General features: G+C 36.2%; 1 protein-coding gene across 3 annotated transcripts; it reads left to right on the forward strand.

Moving 5' to 3' along the window:
• The first annotated feature begins 10,913 nt into the window (after positions 1-10,913).
• Positions 10,914-15,492, forward strand: LOC112287937 (uncharacterized). Of its 3 annotated transcripts, none has more exons than XM_090253618.1 (6): positions 10,914-11,910; positions 12,090-13,182; positions 13,332-13,557; positions 13,709-13,824; positions 13,952-14,467; positions 14,583-15,492. In XM_090253618.1, the coding sequence occupies exons 2-6, from the start codon at positions 12,532-12,534 to the stop codon at positions 14,805-14,807; spliced, it is 1,734 nt and encodes a 577-aa protein (XP_090109744.1). In that variant the 5' UTR covers positions 10,914-11,910; positions 12,090-12,531; the 3' UTR covers positions 14,808-15,492. The 3 variants fall into 3 exon arrangements, with proteins under 3 accessions (XP_090109744.1, XP_090109745.1, XP_024387360.1); XM_090253619.1 differs by having other exon boundaries at positions 11,566-11,910; positions 12,189-13,182; XM_024531592.3 differs by having other exon boundaries at positions 11,635-11,910; positions 12,498-13,182.
• The last annotated feature ends 253 nt before the right edge of the window (positions 15,493-15,745 follow it).

Raw genomic sequence — 15,745 nt, forward strand, 5'->3', positions numbered from 1 at the left:
ATTAATACTTATCACATAATTGGATCATCAAATTAAAAATAAACATTTACTTTTAGTAAATATCTATCTTATTTGAATGTTTGATTTTAATTTTAGTTTTATTAAAATAATTTATTTATTTAATAAATTTAGCTAGTAAAAACAGTAATATAAATACTGATAGCAATTTTGCTTAAAAATTTTGAATTTAGTATTTTTATAGTGATTGTATTTAATTTTTAAATAAAAAAACTATCATAATATATAGGTAAATAGTAGATTTTCACTTGATATATATATATATATATATATATATATATATATATCATTAAATAATTGGTTTTATAAATTATAATTTTTGTTTGTGGTTTCTAATGATAATATTTTTTAATATAACAAAAATTATAAAAATAGAATTTTAGTGACTTTTATAATGGTTGATGATAATAGTGGTTTTGCTAATGTATGTAAATAAATAATTAAATGTTCATTTTTATATTAAGTTACAATTAAAAAAAATTAAAAAAAATTAAAAAATAAATAATGTATCCAAAAATATTTTTCTACTATTGATTTATGTACATTGAATTTTATCTACCAAATTTTTTTTGAGTATATCTTCTTTGATCCTTCAAATTTTATTCTGTAAAATACTTCAACATGTATATCTATATATATATATATATATATATATAATTTGGTATTAGTATTAATATATTACTTTATGTCATTGTATTTTTGAGCCAAATATTGATTTTACCAATTAATAGTATAATAAATCAATACATAAATCAAATAGAAGAAGCTAAAGCCATGCATCTAATATGGTCTACAAAGTATATATTTTTTATTATGATAATCATAATAAATGTGGTTGATTTTCATTGATTTTAGATCTAGTGGTGGAGAAATGAATTTAGAGGTCATTTTTTATTTCATGATGGTTTAGATGGGTCAATTTAATATATACCTGGGTTGATTTAAAAATCTCATATATATATATATATATATATATATATAAAGCCACAAATATATTCTATAACAAACTTGTTAATTTATAATGTGTCATGGCATGCCAATGTGTGTGTTCTTTTTAATAAAGAAAAGAGAAAAAGAAAATGTGTACATAACACTTCAATTGTAAGATATTGGTTAAATCATACATTTGAATATACACAATGCAAGCAAAAGAACACAACGACTCATCACTTCAATTTCATGTGACAACTCATATGGACCAACACGTGACTTCGTCACCTCGATTCAGGACTTGAAACGGAACCTAGGTTGGCCCGTCGATCGGTAAATCGAAAACTATCGTCCAGCCTTTTCTTTTTGAATGTTTGCAACTGTTACGCATTCGGGGCCCATTTGTCCTGCTCGTTAACATTCTCCACAAAGATGCTCTTTGATCATCGACATCGTTGTCTTTAGATTGATGTAGACATCGACGCACGCCACAACCTGACTCCGACAGGCAGTTAAGAAGAATTTATTTAGTTCTCATTACGAGCTCGGATTGGGAGCCAGTTTCGGCCACTCACGGCACCAATGCGTGGAGTTTCCAGATCAGGATGCTTGTACGCACGACTCATGAATCCTTAAACCCATTGCGACAAGCGGACTTCATACGACAATATCTGGGGTGATGTGTGTCTGATCGGAATGAAGCCAAAGACGCTGTCAATTCAAGCGGACCTCCACTCGATGCTCTTGGACGACCAGTAGATCCACATGCTGTCAGAGTACTCTATCTTCCTCGCTCAATCATGTTCGGCAAGTACGCGAACACTGCAGCTTGTCACCACCTAAACTCACGGTGCACGGTGGACGCTGCGTGTGTACATCTCACGACTTGTAGACGCTACCAAACGAATTGTCACTCAAATCCCACGTTCTTTTAAAGGCACCGACGTCGAAAATCCAACTTGTCCAACATTTCCACAGCCAGATGACATATATCAGTAGCTTTTCACACTGGCTGTCGAAGTGTACCAGCGTCCTCTCAACTGCAACTGATCCAGCTCGATACGATTTCACATAGAGCAATCTTGCCCTAGAAACACATCAATCCTCATCTTCCTCATTCCGGAGCAGTCGGTTGTACAATGCGCTCAGGTCGGCACTCCGAACGCATGCTGAAAGCGGACCATTTCCGATTACTGCTTGAAAGCGTGAAGTAATCGATGTGACGACGAGAAGGACGGTGTGTTCACCTCAACCAGCTCCAGAAAGGCTTGATCTCATCGATTCCGACGTGATCCGCCTCCGAGACCGTTGCACAGAGACTTAAGATACTGTCCTACTAAAATTCTCATCCAGAACAAGTGACACTAGCACGACCACCTTCTCTTCGAAACTGCCTCTCCCTCGCAAGCACTAACTGTAAATCTCTGGAGAAACAAGCAAGGAATCACAGAATCAATGCATCGATCGTTGCTGCTGCTGCTCTGATCCACCAAATAGGGCTTGAAAGGGAACCAAACTGATGAGCTTCTTCTACATATCCACGCACACTGAAAACAGTTCCACTGTTTCCAACTACGGCGGCTCTGACATTGAACCAAAATGCGAGAGTCACCGCTCGCCTCACATTGTGCACTCCCATCAGAATGAGAATTGTTGCATGTAATCGCAGTAGGAATCGGTGTTTTCCGCATCGGATTATTGAGTTAATCTTGACCTCTTAAACCAATGGATGAATGTCTCCGTTCGTAAATGTGGATGAAAAAACTATTGTCCAGTCAGCACGTCCTGCGGAACCACCAGATGTGTTTTACCTATTTAAAGTCATTTTTTTAAACTCTTTTTTATTTTAATTTTAACTTTTTTTAAGACATATATATTGAGAATGTTTTAGAAAAAGAGAGACAATAGTAGCTAGAAGTAATTTGTACACATATGTAAACACACACATAAGAAGTAAGTTTATTGATAGGGTTATATCCTTTATGCAAAGAGAAGGGGAGAAGATGAACAATATCTCCCCACTACATTCCAAACACTGTAGTTACAATAAATACTATAGACTACAATAAATAGCATGGAGAGTGCCAGCTACATTTAATGCTCTCAACACTCCTCCTTGCTCGTCATAATATTTATATATATAGAATCATGATCTATACTTTTCTGTAATATCATAAGATCAATAACTCTTGCCTCATTACAACCTTATTTAGGAAAACCTTATTATATTTAAGGACAAAATCATAGATGAAGGAAAAAGAATAGAATATTATCTAAAGAATTCATTAACTTTCTTGTTCTAGAAAAGCAAGTCTTTATATACCAATGCCATAAGTAAATTGGTGATGATTGCACAAAGAGAGAGCTTTGGTGATGAGATCAGTAAGGTTATTTGCAGATTCAATTTTCTTGATTTTAAGTACTTGATCAGTAATCAATTCATGGATATAACCAAAATACTTTGGATCAGTATGCTTTGTACTATCTCTTTTAGTCAAACCAATTTGCATCTGTGCAATATAAGCACTATTATCTTCATATAAGATAGTTGGAGAATCATCATATAAAAATCCACATGTTCTTTCAATGAACTTATCAATTGATCGCAACCAAATACATTCTTGAGATGCTTCATGTAAGGCAATAATTTTTGTATGGTTGAATGAAGTTGTAATTATAATTTGTTTCAATGATTTCCATAATATTGGAACTCCATGTCTTAAGAATATATAGCTTGTTTGAGATCTAGCTGTTGTAATGTCACATTTATATCCTACATCAGAATATCCAATCAATTTTGGATTTACAGATTGTGTGTAGTATAATCTCAAATCTTCAATGCCTTTTAAATAATGTAGTAAATATTTGACACCATTTCAATATCATAGTATTAAATGAGCACTGTGTCTTGCAAGAACACTAACTGCAAATGTAATATTTGGTTTGGTAGATGTGGCTAAATAAAAAAGTTCTCCAATTGCTGCAAAGTATGGATATTACTCTCATAATATTTCCTCTTCTTCTTCGTATGGATGATATAGATCATGACCATCACGACTACATCCAACCATTCATGTAGAAAATAAATAAGCATCAATCATATTGAATCTTCGTAAGATTTGTCTAATATACATTAGTTGGTAGAAAAAAATGCTATCATCTGTGAGATGCATAATTTGAAGAATAATATAGAAAGTTATTTTTTTAGCATTTTCATCTCAAATTCTTATAGAAGTCGGTTAATAGCTGCAACATATGCAGATCCAGTATCCACTAAGTTAAGAACATCAATATATACAACGATGATTACAAAATCAATTTTATCTCGTTTGATAAATAAATAAGAGATAAGTGGATCACTTATAAACTTATTTATAATTAAATAATCTCAAAGACATTGATACCACATGCATCTAGATTGTTTTAGACTATATAAGGCCTTGTATAATTTAATACCATGATATCGTCCTAAAGTAGGTACATTTAGAGTTCTTATTTCTAAATTAGTTGAAACTTTCATATAAATATCTGTATCAAGTAAACCATAAAAATATGCAGTTATCACATCCATAAGATGCATCTCAAGGGTGGCATGAACTGCCATTTAATAATATATTAGAATGTAATTGAATCCATGATTATGGAGAATATGTAGACTCATAATCAATGCAAAACCATTGAGTAAATCCTTGATCAACAAGATGAGCTTTATAGCAAGTTATTTAACTTTTAGCATCTTGCTTGTGTATTAATACCATCTTATATCTCACAGGGTGGAAAATAAGAATATCTATAATTGGACCAAAGCCTTTCATCTTACGCAAAGAAGCATACTCCTCGTCAATGGCAGTATTCTATTTTAACCAATCAAAGTGACGCATTGCTTCTTGAATGGTTTAAGGTTCAAGATTTTTTTTCTTATAAGAAAGAACTTCTGCCATCATGAATGCAAATGATTCATCTATTATAATAGATGGTCTATCTGAAAGGTCATTTATAACACAACATAGAATAAATAATTATGTATTCAACTTGATTTTATTCTTCCTAATTTCAAAATTTTCTATAGCATGAAGTGAATTTTCATTAATTGATGGTCTTGTAGGTTTAGTAGCAACCTCCACAGAAATAATACTAGAATTATCACATGTTATAGCTTTCTTCTTTTGTGGTTGCTTATCAAGTCCACGAGTCCTTTTAATTGATGATATTTTGACTTGAGGTATATTTGTTAGTCGTATTATAATCTAAGTAGCTTGATTTTGAGCCTCATTAATTGGAACTCTTGTCATTTGACGTGCATCATTGAAGCCATTAGGTATTTTATTTGTACTCTATTTTAGATACAAAATCTTGTTAACTTTATTTTCATACAAAGATGTTATAAAATCATGATTTATTGTAAATATTTCTAGTATTTCAAATACAAGTATTGTATTTCTTTCTTAATTAAATACTCTTCCTAGAAGAGATGGAAATACATTTTCTTCAAAAGGCAATTTTAAAAATGTACACATAATAATGTGCCAGTTGATGGATCAACCATACAAATAATACTTGGTGAATCAAAACCAACATACATGCCTTCTTGTCGATGAGCTTCAATAGTATGCAATTGAGATTTTGGTATTGAAACCCAAGTATGGCAACCAAATATCCGTAGATGTGATACATTTGAAATATGACTTGAAATGAGCTCTTGTAGTGTAATAATTTCAAGAAAAGAAGGACGAAGACATATTAATGGTGTAGCATGCAAAACTACATGACTCCACATAGTTGTAGGTAAATTTGCATAAAGAAAGAGTGGCTGGGTAATGAATTGTATACGCTTTATAAATCACTTTGCAAGTCTATTTTGAGCATGTTCATATGGAACATAATATGTCAATTCAATCCATGTTATAGTACAATAGTTATCAAAGGAATTTGATGCAAATTCTTTTGCATTATTCATATGTAATGTTTTGATAGGATAATCAAGAAAATGTGCTAAAAAATAAATAAATATAGATATAAAATTAGAAAATACCATGTTTCAAGATGATAATAATAAAACGTGTGATTGTTTGCCTGATTCATCAATAAGGACCAAAAAATAACAAAATGGTCCAAATATTGGATTAATAGGACCACAAATATCACCATGCAACCTTTCAAGCATTGGTGGTAGTTCTTGTCAAAGTTTTTAAATTAAAGGCCGAGTAATCATCTTGCCTTGCACACATGCATGACATAATTTCATAGAATCTGTATCTATAGGTCTTAAATTATGCCCAATTATATATGAAATTATCTTCTAAAATAATGTAGATTCTAGATATTCTAATTGTCCATGCCAAAGAAAAACGTAATTTTTTGTTATAGATGATGTAAAATTAAATATAATAGAAGGCTGGATTATAATCTAATATGAACCATTTGTCGCAGCAAAGGCTTTTTCTACAACTTTATGATTCTGTTCAAAAACTAAAACCTCTTGCTTATCTAAAATTGCAGTTGAGAGGTGATAACCATTAGCACATATATCTCGGTAGTTGATCATACATCTTAGTAGCTGATCAAACCTTGAAGTGCTGAGGGTGCAAACATTCTATGTTTATATTTTATGATAGAGCTCGCAAGCAATTTTACCATTGCTATTCACTCTTAGAAATGAAATGCATTTATTCCATCAATAGTCATCAAATTTTTAGTTTGCCAAGTTGAAGATTTTTCAATAAAAAACCATCTATCCTATTGTGGTGATGTAATATGATTATATAGTAAAATTATAATCAAATTTGAATTTCTAATTAATATCTAATTATCTTAGTTCAATTATAATTTGAGATATCTAAATATGGCTTTTATAAAAGCCTCTTAGGTTATTTTCTTATCTTAATAGTTAGTAGGTTGAAGGTAGTTCATTGCTTGTGAGCTAGCTTGAAGTTATTTCTAGAGGCATAATGATTTTTTTGAAAGGTTTTTGAAGACTTAAGAATTGTTGTTCAAAGTTAGGATTTGTATTGGTGATTTGGATTTTATAAAATATAATTAAGGCTAGCAATTTTGGCTAGTTCGGACAATTGGTGTAGCATCTACCATTCAAAATTTGATACTATTTGGATATTAGGTGTATTAAGTGTATACAAAATTTTATAATAATGTAACGATGTGGTTTAGAGATATCTGGTTTTTAGCACAAGAGGGCTTTGGAAGTTGGCAATTTGGAATTGGATAGGGTTTCTATGATATCTAGAGATCTATTAGCTGGATCAAGGTGAAATTTGGCATGGTTTTGAAGGACCTAAAGATCAAACTGCACACTAATTTTGAGTCAAAGTTAACGGTTAAAGAAGGAGAAACCACTACTTAGATTTTTGCTTTACTTTACAAGTTGGCGGCCAAGTGACATCAGTGCAATTTTTGGAGGTTTTCTCACAATCTGTAAATTGGATTAGGCTAAAAATTCTTAAGCATATAGAAGACTTACATTGACAATTGTATGCAAAATTTTACATCAAGTGGATGCTGAGATTGGATGTTACAGCTTGTTAAAGCTCATTGATTAGGATTAGAGCTTATAAGAAAAATCTAAATTACATAAATATAAAAATAACAAGATAATTGGGATTTATGTATAGTTAAGGCTACTAAAAAGAGTATTTTTTAGCACTTTTGAATTGAAATTTTGATTATATTCTTCTCGTATGGATGAAATCTATTAGCGTTTCTTAAATACTTATGAAATATAACCTCACCTTTCACAGCTAAGTGCCCGGTACATTCCTAAACAAGACAACACATAATACGACACTGCAAGATAGTATGTCTTGTTGTAGAATCAATGAGTGCATCATTTCATTCATCACTAGAGATTTTGTCATTCACATAAGCCTCTAAATCATCAATACCAATTGAATCCATGGACGTATCTATAATATGAACTTCACAAGCCTCAGTTGGAAGTTTCTTATTTTCTTAGAATGTTTTAATAAAGTATTTTGAAGTATGGCATACATGTGCCAAATGTCCATTTATTCCATATTTATGGCAAGAATGAATCTCTAATTTTTATTTTTTGCTATAATTAATTGTAGAATATTTATTCTTTCCATGTGGATGGAAATGGTCACGACCATGACTAACATGATACTTATGAGTATTTTTTCCATGTTTGTATAATTATTTCTTAGACTTTGGAATATTTAGTGCATAAGATTCTGGAATGGTGGTTCCAATAGGATGAACTTCTACATTATGTAAGAGTAGCTCGTTTTATTTCTCTAGAAGTAGATAGGACATGAGATTAGGATGACTATGAAATTTCATATTTCTATATTGTTGTACAGGATTAATTGATGCAAGAAGAAATGTAGAGAGAGTTTTTTCAATCATTACTTCTTCAGATATACTTTGTCGACACAATTATAGTTATAAGACAATACCATATATTTTATTATTGAAAGCATTTAAATTTGGAAAATCCAAGACATGTAAATGTGTCCAATCATGATGTGCACATGGAAGGAAAATGGTCTTTTCATGATCAAATGAAGATTTAAGATTCTTCCAAAGCTTGGTTGGATCTTCTATTTCTAAATACTGATGTTGTAATATAGGTACAAGATGTCAATGAAGGAGAAGAAGTGCTTTCTAATGAATAGTAATAGGAATTGAAGTACTTATAGTAGGATATTCTTCAAACAAATTGCATCGGATAGTTATTCTGTAAATAAATTTGCTTTTGCCATTTTGGCCTATAATAGATAATTGTTTCCATCAATATCAAATGGTAGAAATAGAAGAGCTTGAAAATATTGAGATGTAGTGGTGATACTTGGAAACATAATAGAGTCAATTGAGGATGTTGAACCACTCATTATAAATAAAATTGTAAACAAAAAAAATACCAATTCAAGTAAAAAAAGTTAAATAAAATATACCTTAGAATATAAAGCAAAATAAAATGACAGAGTTGAAACTTGAAATCAAAAATGTTAAAAAGAAATTTAGGATTTTTTTTTCCACAAAAATAAGGATTTGCGATCGACTGCAGCAAGGTGTATCAAGGCATAGTAGTTCAGCAACAAGGTACGGTAGTTCAACGACAGTCAGTAGTATTGTGTGTTAGTTAGTGATAGTTAACAGTTGGGTGCATTAGTTGATGGCAATTGACGGTAGCTAGTGGCAATCAATGGCAATTAGTGGTTGCAGCAGCAATAGTGATACATGATAACAACAGTAGTAGCAGCATAATAGCAACATCAACAACAATACAAGAAGGAAAAAAAATTTAAGAGAAAACGAAAGAAAAAAAAATGCACATAAGTTTTTAAGAACTAAGAATTAAGAATAAAGTATAAAAGCAATTGTGCTGATAATGTATTGAAAATGTTTTAGAAAAAGAGAGACAATAATAGGTAGAAGTAATATGCACACACATGTAAACACACAAACAAGAAGTAAGTTTATTGATAGGATATATCATTTATACAAAGAAAAGGGGAGAAGATAAACAATGTCTTCCCACTATATTCTAAACACTGTAGTTACAATAAGTATTGTAGACTACAGTAAATAGTATGGACAATACTGACTACATTTAATGCTTTCAACAATATGAGGAAATTTATGTGATCATTTGGATTAATAAAAGAAAATGAAAATGAATAAAGTTATATATTTTACTCTTAGAGATATGGGCAAAAAGAAGAACTTTATTTAACCTACCACAACAAAATTTGCATATTAAATTTGTACTTTAATCATATTTTTGGCTATCATGCTTTCATCTCTTCTTTTTTGTTATAATTTTCTTTTTTAGTACTTTTCCTGTACTTGATGAGATCTCCTCCCTATCAATTATTCTTATGTATATATATATATATATATATATTTATTTTTTACTTCTCTTTTTCAAGAATATATATGTGAGGTCGAGTCTACACATTGCATAAACAAACTTTTTTTTAGAAGGAATCAAATCATATTCATATTATTTAATATGGAATAAGTTTTCAACTTCAAAAAGTCTTTGTTTCTATGTGAATATCTTTGAAAGTTCTAAAATGTTTTGGACTAGAGCTAGCTTGGCAACTTAGAGAAGTTGCCTAGTCCCAAATATGATAAGTGTGAATATATTTAGTGCATTTGTAACTATTTGTTGAGAATTATTTATTTATTTATTTATTTATTTTTTAAATGAAGTTATAACTTGATTAATTATTTTTTTATGTCTTGTGTCTTTACTGTTTGTCAATTTATTAGTAGAAAAATACTAAAATCATTAAAAATTATTTGATGTATTTGCAATTGAAAAAGAACACAATAAATAGAGGAGAAAGTCACATAAACCCAAGTTTTTATTAAATTGACTGATCTATCCAAACCATTATGAAAAAAATAAAAATAAAAACAAAAACAATCTAGATTCATTTCTCTACTATTAGATCTACAACCAATAAAAACCAACCACATTCATCATGATTACCATATTCTTCACTAAAAGCAAGTCTATTTAGTAAAAGCATGTGTCTATTTAACATTTCCCTAAATGAATACAACTACAACATCATTTTATGGCATAATTAATAGTAAAACATATACACATATTGCATGAAGAAACAAACATTTGTTGCCAATCGATTTAAGATCGACTTGCTAAATCAAAGAGCATCGTGGAGCACGTAGTCATCCAAAACCCGGAACAGGGTATCAATGGTACCCTAAAAGAGGAATTCCCGAACAGGCATCAACCGAGAGATGAGAACCAGGATATTCCGGGTATCGGTAGAATGGTAGAGAAGGAAGGAAGGGGCCTGTTCCGGGGCGGAATGCGCCTCCGCGACTGCTTCGCAGTATAAATAGCTTCGGAGTCGGACATGTAGCCAGTCAATGGACGGTCCTTTGCCGCAACGGGGCACAAAACGCAAAGCAAAGCCATGGAAGCGCCAAGAATACGAGGAGGTATCATTGCCAGGGACGGACCAACAGGGGACACACCCAACTGTGTTGCATGTGAGGTGGGCGATTGATGAATCGAGACGCCAGTAAAAAGTAGTAGCGGAGTAATTGGGTGCGGGGGAAGGTATTGTAGATGGGGAATCTAGGATCTGATCATATGGTGAGAGAGGCGAGGCGAGAGAGGATGCTGCTTGCTTGCTTTCTCCGATTAGAAATTCATCACGCCAGAGAACAAGAGAGCATGAAGCTGTCGCAGGCGTCTGATGCGGAGGCGGCGCATTGAGGCCGACTAATATTGGGTTTCCACCATCTGGCCATCTTTGCTAATCTAACTGTAGCATCTCTCTCGCTCTCTCTCCATCGCTTTCACTATCTGTGCGTCGGGGTGGTGCTCACTGCACTGGAATTTGCCAACAGGTTGTACAGGACAACGTCGCGACCGCCCGCCTTCTTTTGGAATGATTCGGGGTTTTGGTCTTGGCTTTTTTTTTTTTTTTTCTTTTTCTTCCGTTCTATTCTATTTTCTGGAAAATCGGTGCCCTGAAGTAGATGTGTGATACAATTGTGCTGGGTGCCTGGGGAGACTCTCTCGCTAAGCCAGACGATCGAGCTAGGTGGCTAACTTAGTGGGACAGTACTGTGAGGCATGAGCGTCTTTTCGGGAGAGATGGGTGGGATCTGGTCTTCTTCGGTTCTGTCGAGGTTTAAGACGAATCTGGTGCATTGAGGTGCTCGTTTTGCAAATCTTTGTGCGGGTGCTGGTGCCGGTGATGGGAGTGGTTGAGGTTTTACTAGTTCAGAGCGGAGGCTCGAGTGTCTGGCTGCTGAGGTTTGAGACGAACCCCGTGGATTGTGAGGGAAGAGGAGTTGGATGGATTCGACTTCTGCCATCAACCGGGGTGACGTCGCAAGTGGGGCGGTAGTGCGTTACTCCTGTATGAGGATTGGTTTTCATCGGCAGCCGTGTCTGGTTTGATCTACGTGATTCCTCAATGGGGTTTGATGATTTTCTAGGTATGTTTTCCTTCTAAAATTGGACTTCGGTGTCTTGCATTTGTCGCTGCTGTTCAGTAGGGCTCGATCTGGCTGGCTCTTCGCATGACTTCTCTTTTCCTTGCTTCTCTTGGTGTTCTCTTTCTTCTTCTTCGCAGTATTTGGATTTTTGTAATAACTTAAGCTTCTATGTCAAGCAGCCCATAATTAAATCCTTGCCACGATCAGAAGTTATTTCAGTATCGCTCTCCAGCGCTACTCGAGGCTAAGTTAAATCAGAAGTTCAATTCTTTTCACAGGGATTAAAGGAACTCACCAAAGGATTGTAGCTGAACACAAAACACAGATCTAGGGGTAGATTAGAAGCCCTCTCATTCTCAAGTTGTGGGAGTTAAGCTGCATCAGGCGACACTGAAGATCGACCCTTTTGATGAAGTGTTGATCTCTTAAGATAAAATTGAGGAGAATGAACCGATTTTCGCGGTAGACTCCAATCGTTGGAATTCACGAGCAGCAAGAGAGGCTTCTTCCAACTGGAAAAATATGGGATGAGATTTCTTAATAAATCCAACTGATGTATCGGTTGCGTGCGCTGCATCACTTGTCAGGAGTACCGGTAGTTGCGAATATTGTCGGATCATCATGTCAGAGGAAGAATTTATATCGATTATCGATTCGGGGATAGAGTACACTGGCGTGTCTTCATTTAGAATACCGCTCTCGAGCACTCCATCTCCGCGGACTCCAGCTACACAGCTCCCTCCACCCTCGCCCTATTCCTCTCAGACGAAACGACCCCCCACCACCCCGTCGAAGCTGCGCTCCGACAGCTTCTCATCGGGTGACAGGAAAGGTGTGATTGCAGATGGCAGAGACTCTACACCGCGGGTTCTAATCTCGCACTCGAAGTCACATACCTATCCTGGAAACATCAATTTTACGCTAGATGGTTCATCGACTCCAAGTCCTTGGAGATCGGGACTCTGGAGTGGAGGAAATGGCGCAAATCCTGGAGCACCCGTAAAAAAGGTTATTTTAGTCGACCCCCCGATTAATGGACAATCCCTACATTATTCTTCGACGCCAAGTACGTGGAAAGAGGTGCGAACCGGGGAAGCTGGAAATTCTGGAGCTCCTGTGAAGCAGCCCGTGTCAGTCGAATATCGTTTGAGCAATGGCCATGGTGATAAATCTTCTCCAGCGTCGAAAGCTGCGCCTATTCGGCATCTTTCATTCTCTAGGTGTTCGTTCAAGCAGGTGTCTGTTGACATTCGAAAGCTTAGAGAGCTAGCGGTACGCATTTCTGCACTAAAAAAATCGTCTGAGGTTCCTTGCCAACATTGTCCTGGGCTGACTTTTTCAAGCATGCTATTTGATCGCTCGGAATCTCAAAGATGGTGTCTGCCGAATGGCTGAATTGGAGACATAGTGGGATTTGGCAGAGACAGGGATCTTGGAAGAGAATTATCGAACGAGTGAAGGAAGCTCAAAGACAAGGATTACTTTCAACGCCGGACCAAGAGATTGCGTACGGGACTTACCACCTTCTGGCTCTGATGAAGCTTCAGGAGTACCGCGCCGCGGCACATGAAATTGCAGCCTTTGGTGATTTGAACTCTCCACAGTACAGATTCGAGAACCACCCAGAGTTGTATCCTGAAAAATCAGGTGAGTTGCAAGCGAATAGGTGTGACCGCGCCTGGCTCTTTTCTTTTTTTTGTAAATGGTAACATAGTTTCAGAAACTGGAGATGTCTCAGGATGAGGCTTGCAAAAATTCATTTGCTTCTCATTGAGATTGTTGTGGCCTGTGCGATCAGGGTCAATGGTGCCATGGTCATTACGGTGTATGCACGCCGAGCTTCCCCACCGAATGGGAAAGACTGAAGAAACTCTGCATCGTCTATACAAGCTTCTCAATCACTGTGACGCTCAGGTTGATCTCGCTCTTCATCACAGTTGAAATTTGACCTAATTTCTTGGTCTTGATCAACGTTAAGTTTACGTTCACTTACAGCCTTCACAGTGAACTTATCAAAGCGGTCAACGTTGGTTCTGGCCAGATAGACGCTCTGCAAGTTGAATATTCTCGAGACACTAGACCACCCAATTCCCCACAAGCGCTTGAGAGCAACGGCAGTTCCAATGGCGATGAGCGAAATGGGTACTCTTCGGCTGCTTCCGAGAATGAAATCTTAGGGCGAGTAATGGCGACATGGCAGGAGCGAAGGGAGGTCGTGTGCTTCTCTATAGTGGGTCATCACTTGCATCAGCAGCAGTTCGTAGTGGCGCTACAATGGTTGAATAATCTCATGGCCAAGTCGCCGACAGATCCTTACTTGCAAACCAAGGCCGCTCTGATACAGCTCCAATTAGGTGACGTCCTTGGAGCACAGAAGACATTCGCCGCCGTCGAGGCATTGGTATCGTCTTCTCCAGGATCCCCTGATTTGACGAACTTGTTAGGTCGAAATAGGGGAGTATTATATGTGGCTCTGGGTGAGTTTCTAAAGGCTATTGAAGAATTCGACATCGTCTTGTCGAGAAACCCGGACGATATCGTGTCTGCCAACAATAAGGTTTACTTCCATCTCCCATCTTGAAAAGGTCGACTTGCTGTGTGCAGTTTAGGGTTAGGGGTACCATTGCTTGTGCGCGTGCAATAACAATCTATCCCTGTGGTCATGGCTGCAGGCGCTGTGTCTGCTGTACAACCGGCAGCTGGAGGACGCAGCTGATACCCTCGAGAACGCCATTTTCAACGGCCCGAAATGGCTACTGAATGAGGCTGTTGTGGCGAATGTCTGCAGCATGTACGACGTGGTGTCGTTCAGCAGCGCGGCTGCAAAGCGAAGCTTGAGAACATGGGTAATGGACAACGGGCCAGACGACTTTGAACCGTCGTCTTTCCGGTTGTAGCAACAACACACATTCTCATGACGGAACGACTCAACCTCTCAAAGCCATTTTTTCGCCCACACGACCCACCCTCCAAAAACGCAGAGACTGGTGGAATCACTGGCAATGTGACATTCTAACGCAGCAACTCATCATCGCAGCCAAGCCCCTCCCTACATAGCGCAACAATCTCGATCTCACCTTGAACCCTAACAACGACTACAGAGATTATTTTTGGCTTCGCTCTGTTCTCGCTTCATATGGTGCATTAACACACTCGGCAGATCTCTCGCTCTAGTCTCTCGCTCTAGTTCGTGAGGAAGCTGGGCGTCTCTGCTTCGATCGATACGCCTCGTGATTGATCGTCAGTGTGAAGGAGAGAGATGCGAGCTCCGATCCTTCGCTACAACCAAAATTTCAGTCTCGTGTGGGCTCTTCTTCAGCACCTCTCACCGACACCGGCAGCAGCCTGTAGGGTGGTCGGTCGGTACTGGGCAAGCAGGCTGGTAGGTAGCCACGCTGGCAAGTTGGCACGTCTGTTGGTAGGTGGGTAGGTTGGTAGGTACCACACGCACTTACAGTCCACTGGGGATGGATGAAAGGGGGCTAGAAAGTTGCTGATGTACTTTTTCAGACATGGAGGATTTGGGGATTAGTCCAACCAACTTTCACTTTATTTTATTTGAAGGGGAAAAAGTTGATTTTATTTTTGCTCTTCTTTAAAGGATTTGATGCAGACCTTATAAGAAAAAAGAAAACTAATGGGTTGGAGAACAAGTTCAATGATTCTAATACAAAATGAATGTTATATTTGTAAAGGTAATAACAAAAAAATATAAATAAAATAAATGTATATATTTTTATATATAAAATGAAAAGAAAAAGTATAAAGCTTGATAAAATCATGTTAAATGAAAGGTTCTTTGAAACACACCACAATTTTAATATGGTGAAATGTC

The sequence above is a fragment of the Physcomitrium patens genome, chromosome 10 (genome assembly GCF_059467195.1).
Source record: "Physcomitrium patens ecotype Gransden chromosome 10, ASM5946719v1, whole genome shotgun sequence".
In the NCBI taxonomy this organism is placed as follows: domain Eukaryota; kingdom Viridiplantae; phylum Streptophyta; class Bryopsida; order Funariales; family Funariaceae; genus Physcomitrium; species Physcomitrium patens.